This window comes from Crotalus tigris, unplaced genomic scaffold, assembly GCF_016545835.1.
Source record: "Crotalus tigris isolate CLP2741 ecotype Arizona unplaced genomic scaffold, ASM1654583v1 scf7180000018097.2503214, whole genome shotgun sequence".
NCBI classification, from domain to species: Eukaryota; Metazoa; Chordata; class Lepidosauria; order Squamata; family Viperidae; genus Crotalus; species Crotalus tigris.
The window spans coordinates 1,422,532-1,441,010 of record NW_024096820.1 but is presented as its reverse complement, the minus strand read 5'-3'; the positions used below and the strand labels follow the sequence as shown (position 1 = coordinate 1,441,010).

The window sequence follows — 18,479 nt, the reverse complement described above, 5'->3', positions numbered from 1 at the left end:
TGCTTGCTGGGAACTCTGGGAATTGTACTCCTAAAGTATCCAGAGGGCAACAGGATGCAGAAGGCTGTTTCAAATCACTGTATTATAGAGTGGTAAAATATAATGTGTACAACTTAGACAGTATTAAGATGTCATAAACCAAACTTTAACCCTCTTTTGGCTTGAGGGAGAGGTGGAACTCGTACTGTATATCATGTGGTTTGTTTCTGTTTTAGCTTAATGTGACATGTCAATCCAGCCAATGGTATTTACAAACCACAATTTTTATTTACTGCCTACCACAGGATTGCTCAGGATTATGCTACCTTACCTGATATCTGCATCTTTAGCTGATTGCATCATTTAAAGGAAGCTGAGCAAGAGACACTTGTCTACAGACCTACTGAATTATTGGGTGATATAGTAGAAAACTCCTTAGCATTCCGTTTTTAAAGCTATCAAATAATAATAAAGTTTGCCCTTGAAAGTTTTTAGCCTCACAGACTTCAAATGTGTAGGATCTCCCTATTTGGGCAAAGGGATTAGAATTAAGAAAAGGTATCTGAGTGTATGCTTAGCCAGGAATTTCCTGTTTATGCCAGTACCACATCCTTTCACTTTAAATGTATGTATGTATGTATGTATGTATGTATGTATGTATGTATGTATGTATGTATGTATGTATTAACCATCCATCTCCCTCATAGAATCACTTCTCCCCCAAATAATAATTCCCATAGCTTAATTGGGGGAAGGAGTGTGGTTTTTAAAAGTGAATTGAAATTCTTGCAAAATCCCCAGGTACTACAAAATCCCCAAGTACTACAAGCTTCTGATTAGGGATGTACATGGAACAAGTGTTTTGAAGTTGAACAAGATGGCCCATGTGTTCTTGCTGATGGCAACCTGTAACATGTCAAGAATGTGCGTCTCTGCCACCCGGTTAAGTCATTCTCTGTAACATCTGATCAGCAGTGAAGGGTCAGCCCTTTCTTCCGCACAGGAAGCATAATTCAAGAGGAAAATGTAACATACCTGTGTAATTTATACAGATTTCTTTTTCTTCCTTCCTTTTCATATTGTATTAGGATGTTTTTCAAAATCAAAAGTCGCAATGCTCATATGAAGACCCACCGCCAGCAGGAAGAACAACAGAGGCAGAAAGCCCAGAAGGCTGCTGTTGCAGCCGAAATGGCAGCTACAATAGCAAGGACTACTGGATCACCAAGGCACAGCTTGATTCCCCTGGATCATTTAGACTTAATAAAGCAAGTTGAACAGGGAGATGACCTTGGCAGCGAGGTTGTAAAAGAACTGGGAGAAGTAATTGACAATGCTGAAGTGATAAATCCCAGCCTCTTACTGGATGAAGAAGAATCAGAGTTGCTTCAGGATGAGGTTGAGCTGTAGACAAAATGAGCCACATCTGTAACATTACAGATGCCAGTTGGAAATAAGTTTCCTCCAGTGAAAAGACAATATTTCTTCCCTTTTATTTTAAACTGTTTCTATAGCTGGATTCATTTAAATCCAGAATTGGATTTAAACACATCTGTCTTGTGATGTTTTTCCTTTCTTTTCTTTTTTTAAAAGTGGAGAGGAATTGTTGTTTTCTAAAGGAATCTTGTGTAATATATTGGAATCAAATGTTCTGAAAAGTTCATATATCTTAAAACTTTCAAAGAAACATCATGTTCTTTAAATTCCTCAGGATACTTTCTTTTGTTCACCTCTGTTAATTCTGGCTTCAAAAAAGCCTGCAATAGGACTGTGAGATAGCAAAAATAAGTCAGTGATACCTGCATCTTCAATCCAAGATCGACATGGAATAAGTTGTTAGTATCTGGCAATTTTGGACCAGGGCAAACTAATATGGTCCTTCTGCTTGGGCCTATAATCCAGCTAATTCATTTCTTTGACACCAAATGAAAATTCTGAAGAGATCTTGATTGTCTTTTCTAACAAGATTTAAATGGATATTCTATTTGGTTGGGCACAGGTAGATTGATGGCAATATGTCCTGTTCTGCTTTACATGTATCTGGAAGGAAGAAACAACTATGAAATTGGAAGGAATGACTAGATCATTCCTCCAAGTAGCAGTTTTTATTATCACCAAATCTAATATGTATAAAACTGTTTGTTTTCAAGAGTTTTCATAGTCGTGATGCATACTTCAGAGCTTCCAGTTTAGGAGATTCAGAAGGAACAGGGCCAGTGTATGAAGGAATATCTGGGAGATTGTAGATAGAGTTTTGATTTTACAGTGACAGAATAGCTGAAGCAAACTCACCACCTTTTCATAGAAGGTACCTGGATTGCATGTAAATCAATGATTTATGTAGTGAAGTATTGCCAATTTGTACAGTAAGTCAGTTACTAAAAAGCTGTCTTTGAAAGTATAGGTACAGTATGCTACCTTTAGCTTTGCAGCAGTGTTTTCCTGTAAAGGTGCAAGTCCATTTTTTTCTCACAGAAAGAAGAGGAGGGAGAAAGGCCCTTCTTCAGATAAATTTGCATATATATATATATATATATATATATATATATATATATATATATATGTATGTCTTTGGTTGTTCGGGTTTTCTCCCGCGTAAAATTGGAAGTGTCTTGGCGACGTATATATATAAAAAAAATGTTAAAATTCATCCAGATAGAAAAGAATAGTTTTGCACTTTGTCTCTGATCATAAATTCTATGTGGCTACTGTATCTCAGTGGCTCCAAAATGCACATGTATTTGGTACAGAATGCACCCAGACCTGGGTGCAGTTCCATTCTCTTTTGTAAACTGAATTATATTATATATCATGAAAGTGTACAGAACCTAGATGGAACCATGCAGGTTTTGGTCATTGCCAAAGAGTTTAAAAACTGCCAAGTGTATAATTTGTTGATGAGGTTAGTGTAAATGTATTGAACATTGTACTTTTTATGCCTGCCAAATTGACTTTTACAGGTTTGAAACTTAAAATAAGCCGAATAAAATTACACAAGTTTGGGAGACCTACATTGTGTTTACATGTTAAGCTTCTCATTTTAATTATAAAACCAAAATGCAGAGCCACAATTAATGTTTTAACAGTTTTTACTTTGATAACTGTTTTGAAATTCAGATTTCCTTCCATTTTGTTTTTATGTTGCTATTTTTAGCAATAACATGAGGCTGCAAATTTAAGTACAAATTTAATCTCAACCAGTACAGTAATTATGGTTGTTTCTTCCTTTTCCTGATTTTGTTATATTAGTTTTAATATACACAGAGTTGTGTTTTATGATAATCTTGTGCTAAACCAATAATGATCAAAATTTTCCCCATCTTTTCCTCTCTAATTATGTTTGAGAATGATTACATGGATCAACAATATCCTAGCTAAGCAACTCTTTCAACATCAGGAGTGGGTTTGGTTTTTAATATAATTCTTTAGCATGATTTATCAGTGAACAAAGAATTTAGTGTTATGTGACAGAATAAAATAGTTCTGTTTGCAGTCATGGACATTTTCATGAGAGCCAGATCTTAGTATTTGAAAATCTAATAGTCTTAAAGATATTTTTGTAAAAATCACTTACACAGCCAAATCCTAAAGTTTCTATTCTTCAAAGCTTTGCTAGCCATGGCCACCAATGATAATTTTTGTAAATGTGGTAATTACTGTGTTCAAATCAGTTCTGTGCCCAATTACAGATCACAAGCACACCATGAAAAGTAGCCAAGTTCAAATTATACCAAAGGCTTCTTTTCACTAGTCAGTAGGTGGTAAATTGCAAGCTGTCTGGTGGATTTTTTCTTCTGATGTGTATGAATTCTTTAACAAAGAAATTGAAGAGAGTTTATTATGGTTCATTGCACAGTCAGCTATATTCTTAAACTGGATTTGGCTTTTCCTCCCCCCTTATTCCTTTCCCAAGGACCCTTGGAGCAAGCAGATGTGGATGTTAGATGGTGATAAAGATATTGTTGCAGGATGTAAGCTGTCCTGAGTAAAGCTACCTTTTGCAATTTGTCAATGCTGTTCAAGTGGTGCTCCAGTTTTTTTCTGGATTGCACCCAAAGAGCCTATTGCTATTGGAACTACTACTGCTTTCTTCTGTCACAGTTGTTCTATTTCTATCTGCAGGTCTTTATATTTTATTTTCTTCTCCAGTTCTTTCTTTTGTCTTCTGATGTGTCCAGGTACAGCCACATCCACTATCTAGGCTTTTTTGTCTGTCTTAATGACAGTTGTTATGTCTGGGGTGTGGCAGGTTTAAAACTAAAAATAAACCCAAAAACATTACCCAAGTTTGGGAGATCCATATTGTGTTTATGTGCTAAACTTCTCATTTTAATTATACAGCCAAAATACAAAGCCACAATTAATGTTTTAACAGTTTTCACTTTGATAATATTGAAATTCAGATTTCTGTTTGCCTGTTTGTTTGGATTCTAAAGTCCCAAAGATTCTTCATTTTCTATTACTTTCTCTCTTTTATGGTCCCATCAGTTCTTGCTGGCAGGCAAGCAAGCAAGCAAGCAAATAGTATTTTTTGCAGATTGTCAAATGCACCATTGTTGCTACTTTGTCATGAGGTGGTTTGTAGTCAGCCTGTGTAATCTTCTTGCAGCAGCTAACCAGGTGACCCACTGTTTCTTCAGTTTCTTTGCAGAGGCAAGATTTGCTAACTGTTACTGACTTCTCAGCTCTGGTTTGTATGCATTTGTTCTTGAGGCTTGGTCTTGTACAGCGAGAATTAGCTTCTCGGTCTCTTTCAACTTTCCTGCTCTTAACCATTGCCAGATTGTATTACTATCTGCTTTGTCTACTATTTTTTAATATTATTATTATCAAATTTAGTTGACACCCATCTTGCAGTTCAAGGCAACTCTGAGTGGCTTACAGTAAGATAAAATATACAAATATCTGACAACTTAGCAGATTAAAATTACAAACCTTAAAACAAACTAAAAAACATGAGTTTGGAGGAGAGAAGTGAGCTGGGTCTCCTGTTGGTGCATCAACCGCCTCCAGCTGGTCCTTCAGGACCTCTTGCCAGCCAGCATAGCCAGGTTTTAAGGCTTTTCCTGACAGCTTAAAAAGAATGGGCAGATCTTATTTCCTGTGGCAAGATATTCCAAAGTGTAGAGGCTATGGCAGATCTTCTAGATCCCACCAGCTGAAATTCATTGACTGATAGGATCTGCCATAGACCCCAGCATGAGTGGGGTAGACCAATCCCACTGGGCAAAAATGATTCTGCTGTCTTTGATAAAAGGGTAAAGCTCACAATAGATCATCCCAAGCTGATCTATATTATTTTCATGTAAAACTATAAGGCAGATTTTTTTTACCTTCATTAAGAAACCGGTTATTACCTTCATTAAGCATCAGGCCATTATTCATCTAAATAACATTAGGTTTTAGTGTTCCTCAAACTACATCCATCGGATGAGTTGAGACTGGGTCTCAACATTTTTACTCAGTGTGGTCCATAGCTGAAAATTATAGTCCAACATACCTGGAGGCTCCTTAAGGATATATATTTTTTATTTCCTTAGAATAAGTCTCTAATATAAAATTGTTCCTGGTTATGTCTTTAGATTTATAACCACAGCACTAGTGCCAATGAATTGCATTCTTACAATGTACTGGAAGATATTGGTAAAATTGACAGTATTGCAATTGATCGTTGGACTAATTCATAATGAACCTGATAATGCATGGTTTCATTTTAAATTATGTAAAACAATTACTCTGTACCCCATCCAGTATATTCTGGATATACAGAGATGTCATTAAACAGAATTGCAAAAGAAAGAATATTGGTACTTCCATAAAAATGTTGTTGAAATATGCTTCAATATTTTGCCAGAAAACTTGTGTGGGGGAGGTTCTGTTTACTGAAGTTTTGTGTTTATCACAGTTATTTCAGTAACAAATTAATTAAAATTGTACATAACCTAAGAAAAAAGGAAAATATATTTTAATGGAGAAATCTTATTTTCAGAAGTATTTAACTGCTGATTGATTGTTACAAAAAAGTTGTAAATTTCTGAAGTATAGTGTAGTGTAAAAAAATTTGGTTTAAAAACATTTAGCATCATTTTTATTTTATTTTATAATAAATGTTTGCCTGTTACGGCTTAATTACACCTGAATTGCATGTGATTTAATTTCAGGATGTAATTAGTCAAGTTTGCACTAAATGCTTAGTTTCATAATATATTACATGGGAGGGGGCAATTTCTTCTTTTTTTTTGATGAGGTAAAATGAGGCATGCATTGTACCTGGTACATAATTAAAAGCAAGTACTGTGTATAGATTATACAGCTTTTTCTTGACAGGCAATTGTAAAATCAAAGGGATTCTGTAAGAGTTTGCAGGGAGAAACAGTATTTTATACTTTTGATAAGATATACTTTGTTTAAAAAATTGTTCATGTGATGGAAAAAAAATCTTTTAAATAAATGAATCAGCATTTTATTTTTTGGTTTCATATTTTCAGTAGCAGAATGAAAGGGGTCAACATGGTACTTTTCTGAACCTGAACAGGACCAAATTTTGATACAAATGGGGGCAGACTGTCCCCTGCCAGAAAGAGAGTTTTAAGTTAGCTAGAAAAAGTCGTATTGCATCTTTATGGAAGAGAGTTTGAAGTTAGCTAGAGGCTGCAGAGGAAAAATTCCCTATTGCATCCTTAGGGAAGAGACAATAGGGCAGAAACTCAGAAAATTATTAAATACTGTATTCCAATCTAAGCCCGCTTCCCTCCCAACCATGTGCTCCAAATTCCAACACATACACATACATATGGCCATTGTTGGTAAAGCAAGCAAAAAGGATTCTGGAATCTATTTACATCTCGCTTTTTGCCTTTTGCCAACAGAACTGTCACTTGTGCTTCGTTTCCCATAGCTTCTCGGAGAACCAAAGATACAGTGTTCAGTGAAAAGCTCTACAAGAACAATTTGATTCAAGGCCCCCATAATTTGCCTATTCCAGACTAAAACCACACCCAAATGACCCAGTAGATCTTCAGGGAAAATTCCAAACTTAGTCTTTGGTGTGATCAAGTCTAAAGGCCTTACTTTCCTGGGGAAGAGTAGCACCAACAAGACAAAAATCAGCCTTTCCTATAGTAATGTCTGTCACCTCCACATTTCAACTGTCCAAACAAAATATAGATCTAATGTGTAACCTTATGTATTGTGCCTTCAATGATTGGGTCAGGTTAATGATTGGGTCGTGAACTCCTGAGCTACTCCTGATTTCAGGTCACTTGGGAGGAAGTTCAAGTATCCAAGCACTAACCGCCTTGGGATTTTACTGCTAAGATTTTACTGATTTTAGTAAATGTAGTGGACTAGACAGGGATGCTGCTGCACAGGAGGGAAGGCAGTGCAGCAACTCAACAGTTCCCTTGAACCCAGTTTCAGCCAAAAAGGTCTCTCATCCAATTGCCTCTGAAGCAGAGCCCTTAAAAGCCATTGAGGTCTTCCAGATTACAATCATCTCATTTCCACCTTAGCTAATCGCTGGTGGCACTCATAAAACCAAAGTGAATACATACCCTCTCTCCTTTGGTCCACTAGGTCTCAGTGTACCCAACAAGTCAACTGTCTCGTCCATTATTAGACCCTGTGTGTGGATCAGGTTTATTACAAACCAAACTTGTGTTCAGAAGCAGCAGCAGGAACCCAGGGCTACCAACTATCCAGTGATCTGGCTTAAGGGCAAATACAAAGGACTGGACAGTAAGATGGTTGTCAATCAGCAACCCCATCTTTTTTAAATGCAACCCACCCACAGATTGCTGCTATATCTTCAACTGCCAATTGTACCCTCACTCTACATCCTCAGTTCTTGCTCTTTTCCCCTCCCCTCCCTTCCATCTAGCCTCAAACTTCCAAGGCCAAGGAACTCATTCATTCTATCACAAAACATTCATCCCTCATAATCCACTTTACCAATAGCATTCAATTGTAGATAGATCAATGTAGGACTGTTAACAGTTTTGGCCTGGAGTCATAGAACCCATCTGTGCACCTCAAAAAGCTTTGTGTATTGAGATTGGGAGAGCAGAAGACCTGAATGTATATGAATTACATAGAGCTTAATAAGGGGGCTGGTTAATTGAAAAAGTAAAATTAAGAAACGAAAGTATTTTTAATGCATTAACACGTAAAAGAATGTCCTCTTGATTATCTGAATAAGGAACCCATGCTAAGTGACTCGGTGTAGTATTTCTCAAACCTGGCAACCTTAAGAGATGTAGACTTCAACTCCAAGAATATGGCTGGGGAATTCTAGAAAGTGAGTTCATACATCTTAAAGTTGCTAAGTCTGAGAAACATTTTTTCTAAAATTACTGGAAAGGTTCCATAAACGCAGCTGGCGGCTTTCAGCTCCACCTTCTTCCGGTGTCTTGTGCTCGAACTCCACGTGGGCAAAAAGATAGTTTATCAAGTTTTGTGATTTAATGGTTATCTGGGATCTTCACACAATTAAAACCGATCGCTGCACAAAGCGTTGGTCTTGTCTCCTAACTGAACGAAGTACAGTGAATTCAAGCGTCACCAACGGCGAGAAGTAGATTGACGCAAGCAGGCCGTAAAAGCGCCAGCTTAGCCAGTTTTCTTTTTTTACGCTGCAATCTGAATGTTAAGCTTTGAGTTCAAAAACTGGGCGGAAACGCAAAGGCAAATGCAAATGTTTCCTGGTAGAAACATTTCACCAATCACGGTCGATTACAGGATAATTTAGCCCTTTTATTAAGGGATCAGCGATCGGTCTGAAATTTGAGTACGACGGTACAAGGTGATTTCACTATGGGGATGTTCACACGAGGCTATACCATTAACCTAGCGGGATCAGAAACAACAGGTAGCCTCGTCCTTGCCCCAGAGTCGGGGCCTTGGGACGCGTAACCGCATGAGCTGCCCTACCATGGCATAGTAGGGCATGCATTTGGTCTCTGTGCCACGGAGGTAAAATGGGGACCTCGCGATCACCATTCCTTTTAGCATCCCCTTTTCGGATAGATTCGTTGGAATATGTTACAAGACTGTCGTCCAACCTTGAGCAGCGCTGCCCCGCTCGCCACAGTATAGGCGACAGCGGCTCAACCTTGTCGCCGTCTCTCAGCCTCGCCCAATCCCAGGAAGGTTTGTGTAGACCAGAGGTAGGCAACCTCGGCTCTTTTATGACTCATGGACTTCAAAAGTCCATGAGTCATAAAAGAGCCGAGGTTGCCTACCCCTGGTGTAGACTATCCAATGCAGTGTAGGTTTATTTCTCCCAGAAGCATTTGCAAAAGAATTTAAAAAATAGTCCCCCACACCTTTCGGAAAGTACATTAAATGGGGGCTCTTTGCGTCAACGGATCACCTTTTTTACACCGTCTTTTCTTGAAAAGGATGATCTCGTAAATGGTTTAGAAAAAAAAAATATTTCTGGCAGATCAGGAGGACTTACCGCCCCCTACTTTCATTTTTATTAGCGACTCCCGCCGTCGAAAACTGACGCTGTCTTGCGCAAAAATGCCGCTCAGGCTGTCTGAGTACGGAAACTCCATGGTATTTTAGCAAGAGGAAGTTGTAGAAGGGGCCGGAAAGATGGCGGCTCGAGCGGTTGTGACCCTTTTAAGCCGGCTATGGCAGGTAATTTTGGCGTTTGGGTGGTTTCCGGGGGTGAGAGCAAATTATACATCAGACTTTGCCGGCTACGCGGTTTATATTAATCAACCGGCTGGGAATGTTAGTTGTAGTTCGACACCAGGTTGGGGAAGAGTGGTCGGGTAGTTGACCCTGTTTCTCCACAAAAAGTAGAACGCCAAAGTGAGTGTTTATATTTCAGATAAGCAGTTGTAATGTGCTGGCACTTAAATAACTTTAAATAATATCTCTTTGGTACTGTTTATGGGGCAAATTTGGCCTAAATGAACTTAGATTTGTTCTAAAGACACATTAGCAAAGGGAAACCTTGTATGCTGCTATAATAAGTCAAGGTGGTGCAGTACGGTAGTTACACTGCTAGACAAGTATCTAGCAGAATTTGGTTTACTCTCAGACAAGGAAGCTGACTGGGTGACTTGGGCTTGTCTCCCTCTTTCACCCCAGTTCACTCTCGGGGTGATTGTGGGAAAAAGTGGAGGGAGAGATGCAATACACATCACCTTGAACTCCTATAAATCTGACAATAATAATGAAAGGGACTCATGGATTTGAATCTTCAATTGAAATGTTTCAACCTTTTGTTGCAATTACTGTAGATTTTTAAACTTGCCAATGTTTTGACTGATTTTAACCATGGTTTATATTTATTTGAATTGGATTGGATTAGATTAGATTGCAAAATAGTCTAAAGGAATCTAGGGACCATTCTTTCAGTGGTTCCTAGATTCTTTTAGAGTATTTTGCAATCCAATTTAACACAATCGAACTGAGTATAGCTGTATGTTTTTAGAGAATATGCACACATGCATAATTACTGCTCTCTTATTTTTTTACCAGCAGTTCAGTGTGGCTTTCATCAGCCCTGGTGAGATTTGCCTGAAAACAAGCTTTAGACTGACTTTTTTTATCTGTTTATTGAAAATTTGTTTATGCATTTAAAAACTGTATAATAAACACACCTCATATCAAGGTATCACTTCTGTAAATGACTGTTGAAAGACTGACATATGAATAGAACTATACACTCTTAAACTATTGTTGCTGTTTAGTGGGTGAAGTAATAACAAAGTTTCATTTCCCAATGAAAAATTATGTTACTGTAGAAAGCACTAAGCACACAAGGATGCCAAATCATTTAATCCTGAAAAAGCAAAAAATTTGATCTGAACGGATGGTGAGAGACTTCATACTTGTTTATTCATTTATTCATCACATTTTTATACCACCCATCTCAACTAAAAAACTCTTGTTGAAGCAGTAGAGTTGACTATGAACAAAATATATTAAAGATTCTACAATCAAGTGAAGAGACTATTTGTAGATATGTATTGGCTTTAATAACAATAATTTAATCCTGTTTCCCTTTTTTTTAAATCTGTAGTTTGAGATCAAATTCTGGAAAAATACCAATGACAGATACACTTAATATTATATAAACTATGTACTTTTAATTTTTTTTAGGGGCCAGAAAATTGTCTTGTAGCAGGCAGAGTTCCATTAAAGCAACATAAGTTTCTTAAGTAAGTTTGCTACATTGAGTTAATGTTATATTAAAGCTGTGACTTTTTAGTTTTTATGACCAATGACAGTTCCAAGCTAATTCAAACTGATACCTCTTTTACTTTTCAGAAATAATCACTTAATGTGGATTCAGTCTTCAAGGGCCAACAATAATACTCAACAGCCTGCAAAGAATCCATTGGTATGTGTGATGATTTTCAGTGTATGCTTTTCCAGCAACTAAGAAAAGGTTTGGAAGAAATAATTAAGTTATGATCTAAGTTATATTTGTATGAATTGAAAAAAAGTGAGAGAATAAGGATGAATTTTAACATGTACTGGGTAGTTTATACTTGTATTCAGGATGACATCTTTAGAATGCTAATGCTAAATTATTTCTCTTTGCTTCCAAATTAGGTATCTGTTTCTGATGAGCCAGATATATTATATAAAAGACTGGCTATTTTAGTTAAAGGGCATGATAGAGCTGTGTTGGACAGTTATGAATATTTCATGGTGCTAGCTGCAAAAGAACTTGGTCTCTCTATTGAAAAAATGTAAGTACTGTTGATCTTTATAGTTACTTAGTCTTTCTAGAGTTTTATTCTCAAGTAGACTAATTCACTGCAATATGTACTCCCAAACCTTATAGTTCCACCAATTGTCCAAAAAAATCAAAATCAAATTGGAAGTGTACAGTTATAATGGACCATTTAGGCCATTACTCCATGTTCAGTAAGAGATTCCCAAATTAAAGAATACTGACATGATTTTCTAGCCACCATTTAAACATATCCAATGAAGGACAGCCTGCCACCTGTCAATGTAATTGGTTCTAGAATCAGCTTGGGGCAAACTGCTTCTATTAGTTACTTTTTATTTGATATTTATATCCCTTTTCATTCCTAGTAGACGGAAGGCAGATACAAGGTCAAAACAGTAACCAAAATTAAAATATTTTTAAAATAATCAATAATAAGCATCATGGATGCCTGTAAAAATAAATTAAACATAAGGTGAAACATAGACTGGAAAAAGATTGGTTTGCTTGAGAAATACCTTTACATTCAGGGCTATGTGTATCTCCGGGGGAAAGCTATTCAATAAAATGAGAGCAGCCAAGATCTGCTGTCTAACTATGCATCATGAAATTTGGAAGGAAAGTGGCTTCAGAATAGGGTTTTTTCCCCAGTGTAACGGGTTTGTTTTAATAGCTGCCTTTTGTATTATAGCATCTGTGTCATCTCCAAGGGTAGCCACATAGACCCTATTACAGTAATCCAACCAAATGGGGATCAGGGCATGGGTTATTGTTACTAGGACACCTTGGTCTAAGTAGAGTTGGAGCTCAATGAAATCTGCTTTGACTACATTTCTTACCTGCTATATAGGCAGGAGCTATATAGGCAGAAAGTCCAGGGGAACCCTAACTCATGAACTAACTCCTTTGGCTCCATCAGGTGTAGCTGCTGAGCCAGTGTTATTAAGTTATCTAGATGTCTATGGAAAACTAGCAAATTTGACTTGGTGGGATTTAGTCTCAGCTTGTTTTTTTCCTATTCAGATCCTTCAGGTATCAATTTAGGGCTTTTATAATACCTCCAGTTTAGGTTAGAGTAGGAATGTATAATTAGCAATAACACTTAGACTTACACACTGCTCCATAGTGTTTTACTGTACTCTCTGAGTGGTTTACAATGTCAGCACATTACCCCCAACAATCTGGGTCCTCATTTTATCAGCCTTAGAAGAATGGAAGGCTGAGTCGGTCTTGAGCTCATCAGGATTGAACTCCGGACTGTGTGCATAATTAGGTGTCATTTATATATTGATGACATTTCAACTCAAACCACTAGCAATTTCATATAGATGTTAAATAATATATGGGGAAAGCCCCATGTCCTGAGATACCCATATTATTGTTTCTAGGAACCTGAATCGTAACCCGTGATAGAAACCACTTGCTTAAACAGGAATGGAATTACCACAGAATAATGCACTCAACTCTCAGTTCCTACAATCAGTAAGAAAGGTATAATGATTGAGTATATTAAACATTGTTGAGAAGTCTAATAGGACCAAAGGGGGACATTCCCCCCATTTAGGTCCCTACAGAGGTCATTCACCAGAGCAACCAATGCTGTTGTAGAGCCAATTTGAACTCTCTTAAGTCTTAGGAAGGAGTGAGTCTTGGAAAGAGTCTTAGGACTAATTAAGCTATGTGAACTTTTGTTAGCAGGCTTATAAACTAAAAGAAAACAACTCTTGATGTAATATCAGTATATCTTTTTTGAATAATTGTTTCAAAATAAGCTTTAAGCAAAGTCACTTTTCATTCTATCACAATTGAATTAAATAGAATTTTACATATAATAAAATTGATGTTTGTCAGCCCAGATATCTTTACATAACTGGTCTTCAGCTTACCCCGTCCTTAATATTATGACTGCTGCATCACCCCAGCGATTACATTCACATTTACAATGAGTTGCAGTGTGCCACAATCACATGGTCACATTTTGTGACTTTTTTGCTGTTTTCCACCCATGCAATTCACTTAACAACTATGGTGACTTGCTTAATTAATGACTATCATAAAAACGATTGTATCATTGAATCCAGTCATAGGGTGACTCGACTTATGACCACAATGACTTAAGACCAAAATTGTGGACTCAGTTGTGGCCATAAATCAAAGACTACCTGTATTTGAAGTTTTATCTTTTCATTTATATGCATTGTCGGTGGCCTACTTCCAAGATCTGTACTTCAAAACATTAGATAAACTAGATTCCAAATTATATAATTTAAAAGCTATATAGCCTGATCAGACATCCTCTCCAGTTGAAGGCTCAACTTAGTTTGGCCTTTTGCTTTTCCCAGCTTTCTAAATAATTGCTGTTATTTATAGTGTTCACTGTAATTTCAGAAATAAATTATGCCTACATGATTAAAATGTTATTATCTTTTAGAGAGAAGCCTCCTAGAAAGATAGAAAGATTAACGCTTCTGAAATCAGTACACATTTATAAGAAGCACAGAGTTCAGTATGAAATGAGAACACATTATCAGTATATAGAGGTAAGTAAAGAGCTGCATGTTCAACTAAAAAATAATAGGTACATAGAATGCATAGAAAACTATGTTTTGGAAAAGAGCCTGTACCTTCTTTCAACAAGTTAGATATTTGTTAACTTACGATAGGTAGTTACAGCCATATCCAGGCTTTATATTTTGATACTCTGGATTTAAGTAAACATAAAGAAAATGCAAGGTGATTCCAGCTAGGAGAAATCTCTTAGTAAGTCAGACACTATTTACAATTGCTCTAATGCTCCTGTACATGCAGATTTTTTTTCCAGATTATTGTTATCCGAAAAGTATAAGAGTGCTTTCTGTTTCAGTTAAAGAATTTAACTGGTAGCACAGCCAATGTTTACTTGGAATACATTCAGCGAAATCTACCAGAAGGGGTTGCCATGGAAGTCAAAAAGGTATTGCTAATTTTGTTCTGTTTATAGAGATGTGCAAAATATTTCATACACAAACTCTTCTATACATGGAGCAGTTATTTTGGAGTGGCCTAGACTCAAACCAAAACATGCCTATTCTGAGTATTTTTCTTCATGCACACAATTGCTCACTTTTGTGATGTAAGCACCATGCACACAATAAGACAGCTGTTTTATTTCAGGCAAAAATGATGGTGGTGGGGAGGAATACAAGATTGTCAGTAGCTGAGGCAGGGGATGGAAGAGCAGTGGAAGAATGCCACACTGAGACAAGAGCAGAAAAAAGGGGACCAGGAAGATGGTGGGAAGATTGGGAAACTGATGAACTATATTAGACTAGGAGCTGCGGTGGGAGGGGCAATGCATACAACCAGTCCTCTGCTTATGACCATTGATTTAACATGGTTCAAAATTACAGTGGCCTTGTAAAAAGTGACTAGTGACCTATATTTGCACTTACAAGTGTCATACCACCACTGTGGTCATGTGATCACAAATTCGAGTGCCTGATAACTGACTTGCATTTACAGTCTATTGCAGCATCCTGTGGTCATATGATTGCAGTTTGCAAGCCTTTTTTTTCAATTTCTGGGGGAAAATGTCCATTGGGAAAGTTGGATTCCCTTAACAATCATTGTAAAAATTATAAAAATGGGATCTGACTTGACTTACAATCACAATAACTTGTGACAGAAATTCCGGTCCAAATTGTGGTTGTATGTTGAGGACTATCAATTTCTAGAACATGATTATTTGCTTTGGATTTGGAAACAAAACATTCCCATTGTTTATATAATATAAAAATATGTTGAACTCTTACATTTTAATATTAATCAGATAGCTACTAAAGCAGAAGTCTTTTGCTATCTTCTTCACGCATTGTGTTGGGTTTTTAAAAAATACCTACAGAATTTAACTAGAGAATCTATGAACTATTCCAACATAAGCATGTATCTATATATTTCCCATTGTTTTAGACCAAATTAGAGAAACTTCCTGATCATATTCAAAAACCTGTTTGGGATGTCCTGCCTGAAGCTGAAGAAACCACAATTACATCATAAATACCTGGACTCTTTTTTTTAATTTCCCTATGGATTAATTAGGAAATCAACATGAAATACTGTTGTTTTATAAAATTTACACTGATTTTGGAAGAGCCCTGTATCAGGGTATTTACAGGGAATCTTATTACTTGACCAAAACAAGTATTTGGAACTTTACAACAAAAGCTTATCGGTTCAGAAGCGATTAAAGAAAAAAAATGAGGATTTCATCTGCACCATAATTTGGCTGAAGGTCTTAAAAAGGATACTGTCCTTGTATATTAATAAAACAAATGTTATACCAAATTGTTTATCAACATTCATTATTTGAATTGGTAATTTGCTCCAGTTGTTTCCTATATAGATGCCTTGAGGAGAGAACCATCAAACTTTTGTAATATTCTATCACTAATTCTATAAACACTGAAATATTTTTTCGTAATATTTTTGAAAACATTTAGAACATTTTCAATAGGGAATTAATTATAGGATTCACTTACACTGTTGGAAACTTAAGATTAAAGTATTTATATATGTTCGACATGATGAATCATTTAAGTTCTGCTGAAAGGAACAGTCATATATTCTTTCTGTACCCGTATTTATATTTATTAAACCTCTATACTCAGCCATTAAAAGCCAAAAAATCTGGGGTTTTATACAAATATTTAATTTGCTACTTAGTTTCCAAATACGTTATTCTGAATAATGTTTTTGTATGATTAATTGTATCTTAATATTTTAAAGGTATTTTAAGTAGTATTAATCAAAAGGCAAGATTGAAATTTAGTAAAAAAAAATGTACACCCGTCTTTACACATACAAGAAGTAGGAAGTAAATTTTGGAAGCAGAAGATAATAGAAGAAGGGGACGACAGAGAATGAGGTGGCTGGATGGAGTCACTGAAGCAGTAGGCGTGAGCTTAAATGGACTCCAGAAGATGGTAGAGGACAGGAAAGCCTGGAGGAACGTTGTCCATGGGGTCGCGATGGGTCGGACACGACTTCGCAACTAACAACAACAAGAATAGCCATGATAGAAAGCGGATAGATTTCTCTTGAGATCTAAATTCAATTAATAAGAAAATAAATCGTAGTCTAGCATATAGTGTCAGAATTTTCAGATAGCATATTTGAACCCATCTTTATTCTGATACTTTCTTTTGAGCCCTGGATTAGAAATGTTGTTAATGTCTTATTCCAGTACTTGGAAACTGTCAAAGTCTGGTGGGGACAGGACAGATTGACATTGGAACCAAGCAAGATGGAGGTGCTGCTTATCCATTAAAGTTCTCTGTCAGTGTTAGTGCTGTCTCTTCATATACCTTGGAGAGTCTTTCTGGACTCCCAGTTCTTGTTCAGAGCAGCAAGTGGAATCTGTGGCCAGTACGGCCTTTGTCAAGCTTTGGCTGGTGCATAAATTATGACCTAACTGCAAATGTAACATGATCTAGCAGTTCATGGCCTTGTTACAAGCCACTTAGGACAATAGTGATGCGTTGAGGTGTGCCTTGGACCCTGTATTAGCTTCCAGTCAGCTGGTTTTGCTCCACAAAACTCTTTAGGACAACATAAAAAGTCATCCCAGGAAAATCAACTCATACTCCTTCACATCCAGGAACAAAAGGGGGAACAGAACTAGAAGCACTGCTGGCCTTTGAGAACATTTCTCCAATCAAATCCGATTACAATAGTTCCCTGATCACATTTAGGGAAATGATGTAAACTTAGTTTTTTGTAAGTATTTGTAATTCAAAATTAGCTCTTGAGGTATGTTAATGTGTTTTATGATATATCAATTGTACTTTTTAATTAGTTATAGCATGGATATTTTTTATATATAGTAAATCTCCAATAATGATTTTAATTGCAATAGGATATATTGTAAAGACAGTTCAATAAAAAAAACAATGTATAGTAAAATATCAGAAAAGGATACTCAGTTTAAAGGATCTGTTTGTCAGCAAAATAATTCCCATTTTATAAGCTTTAAGCCATAGGCAGCAAATAAATACAAAAGAATAAAAAACCGATTAGTCTATACTTGCCAAAGAAGACAATGCACTACCAGAAATGATATGCCAACAAGTGGGAGGAAAAAGCAAACTTCCTCTCTTGCATTTCAGCCTATAAGCCAAACTCCAAAATGGTGCTTGATCTCTGAAAGTACATCAATTCCAGAAAGAGGGCGGGGCTTAGATTAGTCATCCACCACCACTATCTTCTGCAGGACACTTGGCTTTCCTATCCTTGGATTGCTATTTCCCTGGCATTTTGTGAATGCCAGAGGGATCCTTAATTTGTTTTAGAATTTAAAGGATCTTAATTATTCTGCCCAATCTGCTGCCCTTCAGATCATTGAAATACAATTGTAATTCAAGGGCAGCAAGTTTTACTATTATACTGGTTAGAATTATGGAAATTATTGTTCAACAACTTGCAAGACCTGAGGTGAAAAACATTGTCCTATACTATCTTTGAAGTCCACTTCTAGTTAACTTTCTTTTGTTTGTAATATACAGAATAACAGTTGGAAGGAGCCTTAGTGGTCTTCTAGTCTAACCCTCTGCCCAAGCAGGAAACTCAGACAAATGACTGTGCAATCTCTTCTTAAAAACCTCTAGTGTTGGAGCACCCACTTCTGGAGGCAAGCTGCTCCACTGATTGTTCTAATTGTCAATAAAATTCTGGGTTTGATCACTCTTTAATATGTTCCATCTGCTACTTCTTCTCTTGCCCTCAGGTGCTTTGGAGAATAGGTTGTCCCCCCCCCCTCTTTGTCACA

General features: G+C 36.7%; 2 protein-coding genes across 18 annotated transcripts in view; both read left to right on the top strand.

Annotated features, from left to right (window-relative positions):
* TRERF1 (transcriptional regulating factor 1) overlaps positions 1-6,445 on the top strand; it is a 99,365-nt gene extending 92,920 nt beyond the window's left edge. For all 16 annotated transcript variants that reach the window (XM_039347692.1, XM_039347691.1, XM_039347699.1 and 13 more), the window contains one exon: positions 1,068-6,445. In XM_039347692.1, coding sequence (XP_039203626.1) covers positions 1,068-1,389 — 322 coding nt within the window. In that variant the 3' untranslated portion in view covers positions 1,390-6,445. The remainder of the gene's footprint in view (positions 1-1,067) is intronic.
* Positions 6,446-9,435: 2,990 nt separating this feature from the next.
* On the top strand, positions 9,436-16,000 carry MRPS10 (mitochondrial ribosomal protein S10). Of its 2 annotated transcripts, XM_039347688.1 has the most exons (7): positions 9,436-9,621; positions 11,098-11,156; positions 11,266-11,338; positions 11,554-11,693; positions 14,109-14,217; positions 14,541-14,630; positions 15,626-16,000. In XM_039347688.1, the coding sequence occupies exons 1-7, from the start codon at positions 9,577-9,579 to the stop codon at positions 15,710-15,712; spliced, it is 603 nt and encodes a 200-aa protein (XP_039203622.1). In that variant the 5' UTR covers positions 9,436-9,576; the 3' UTR covers positions 15,713-16,000. The 2 variants fall into 2 exon arrangements, with proteins under 2 accessions (XP_039203622.1, XP_039203623.1); XM_039347689.1 differs by lacking the exon at positions 11,098-11,156 and having other exon boundaries at positions 9,541-9,621.
* Positions 16,001-18,479: the final 2,479 nt, after the last annotated feature.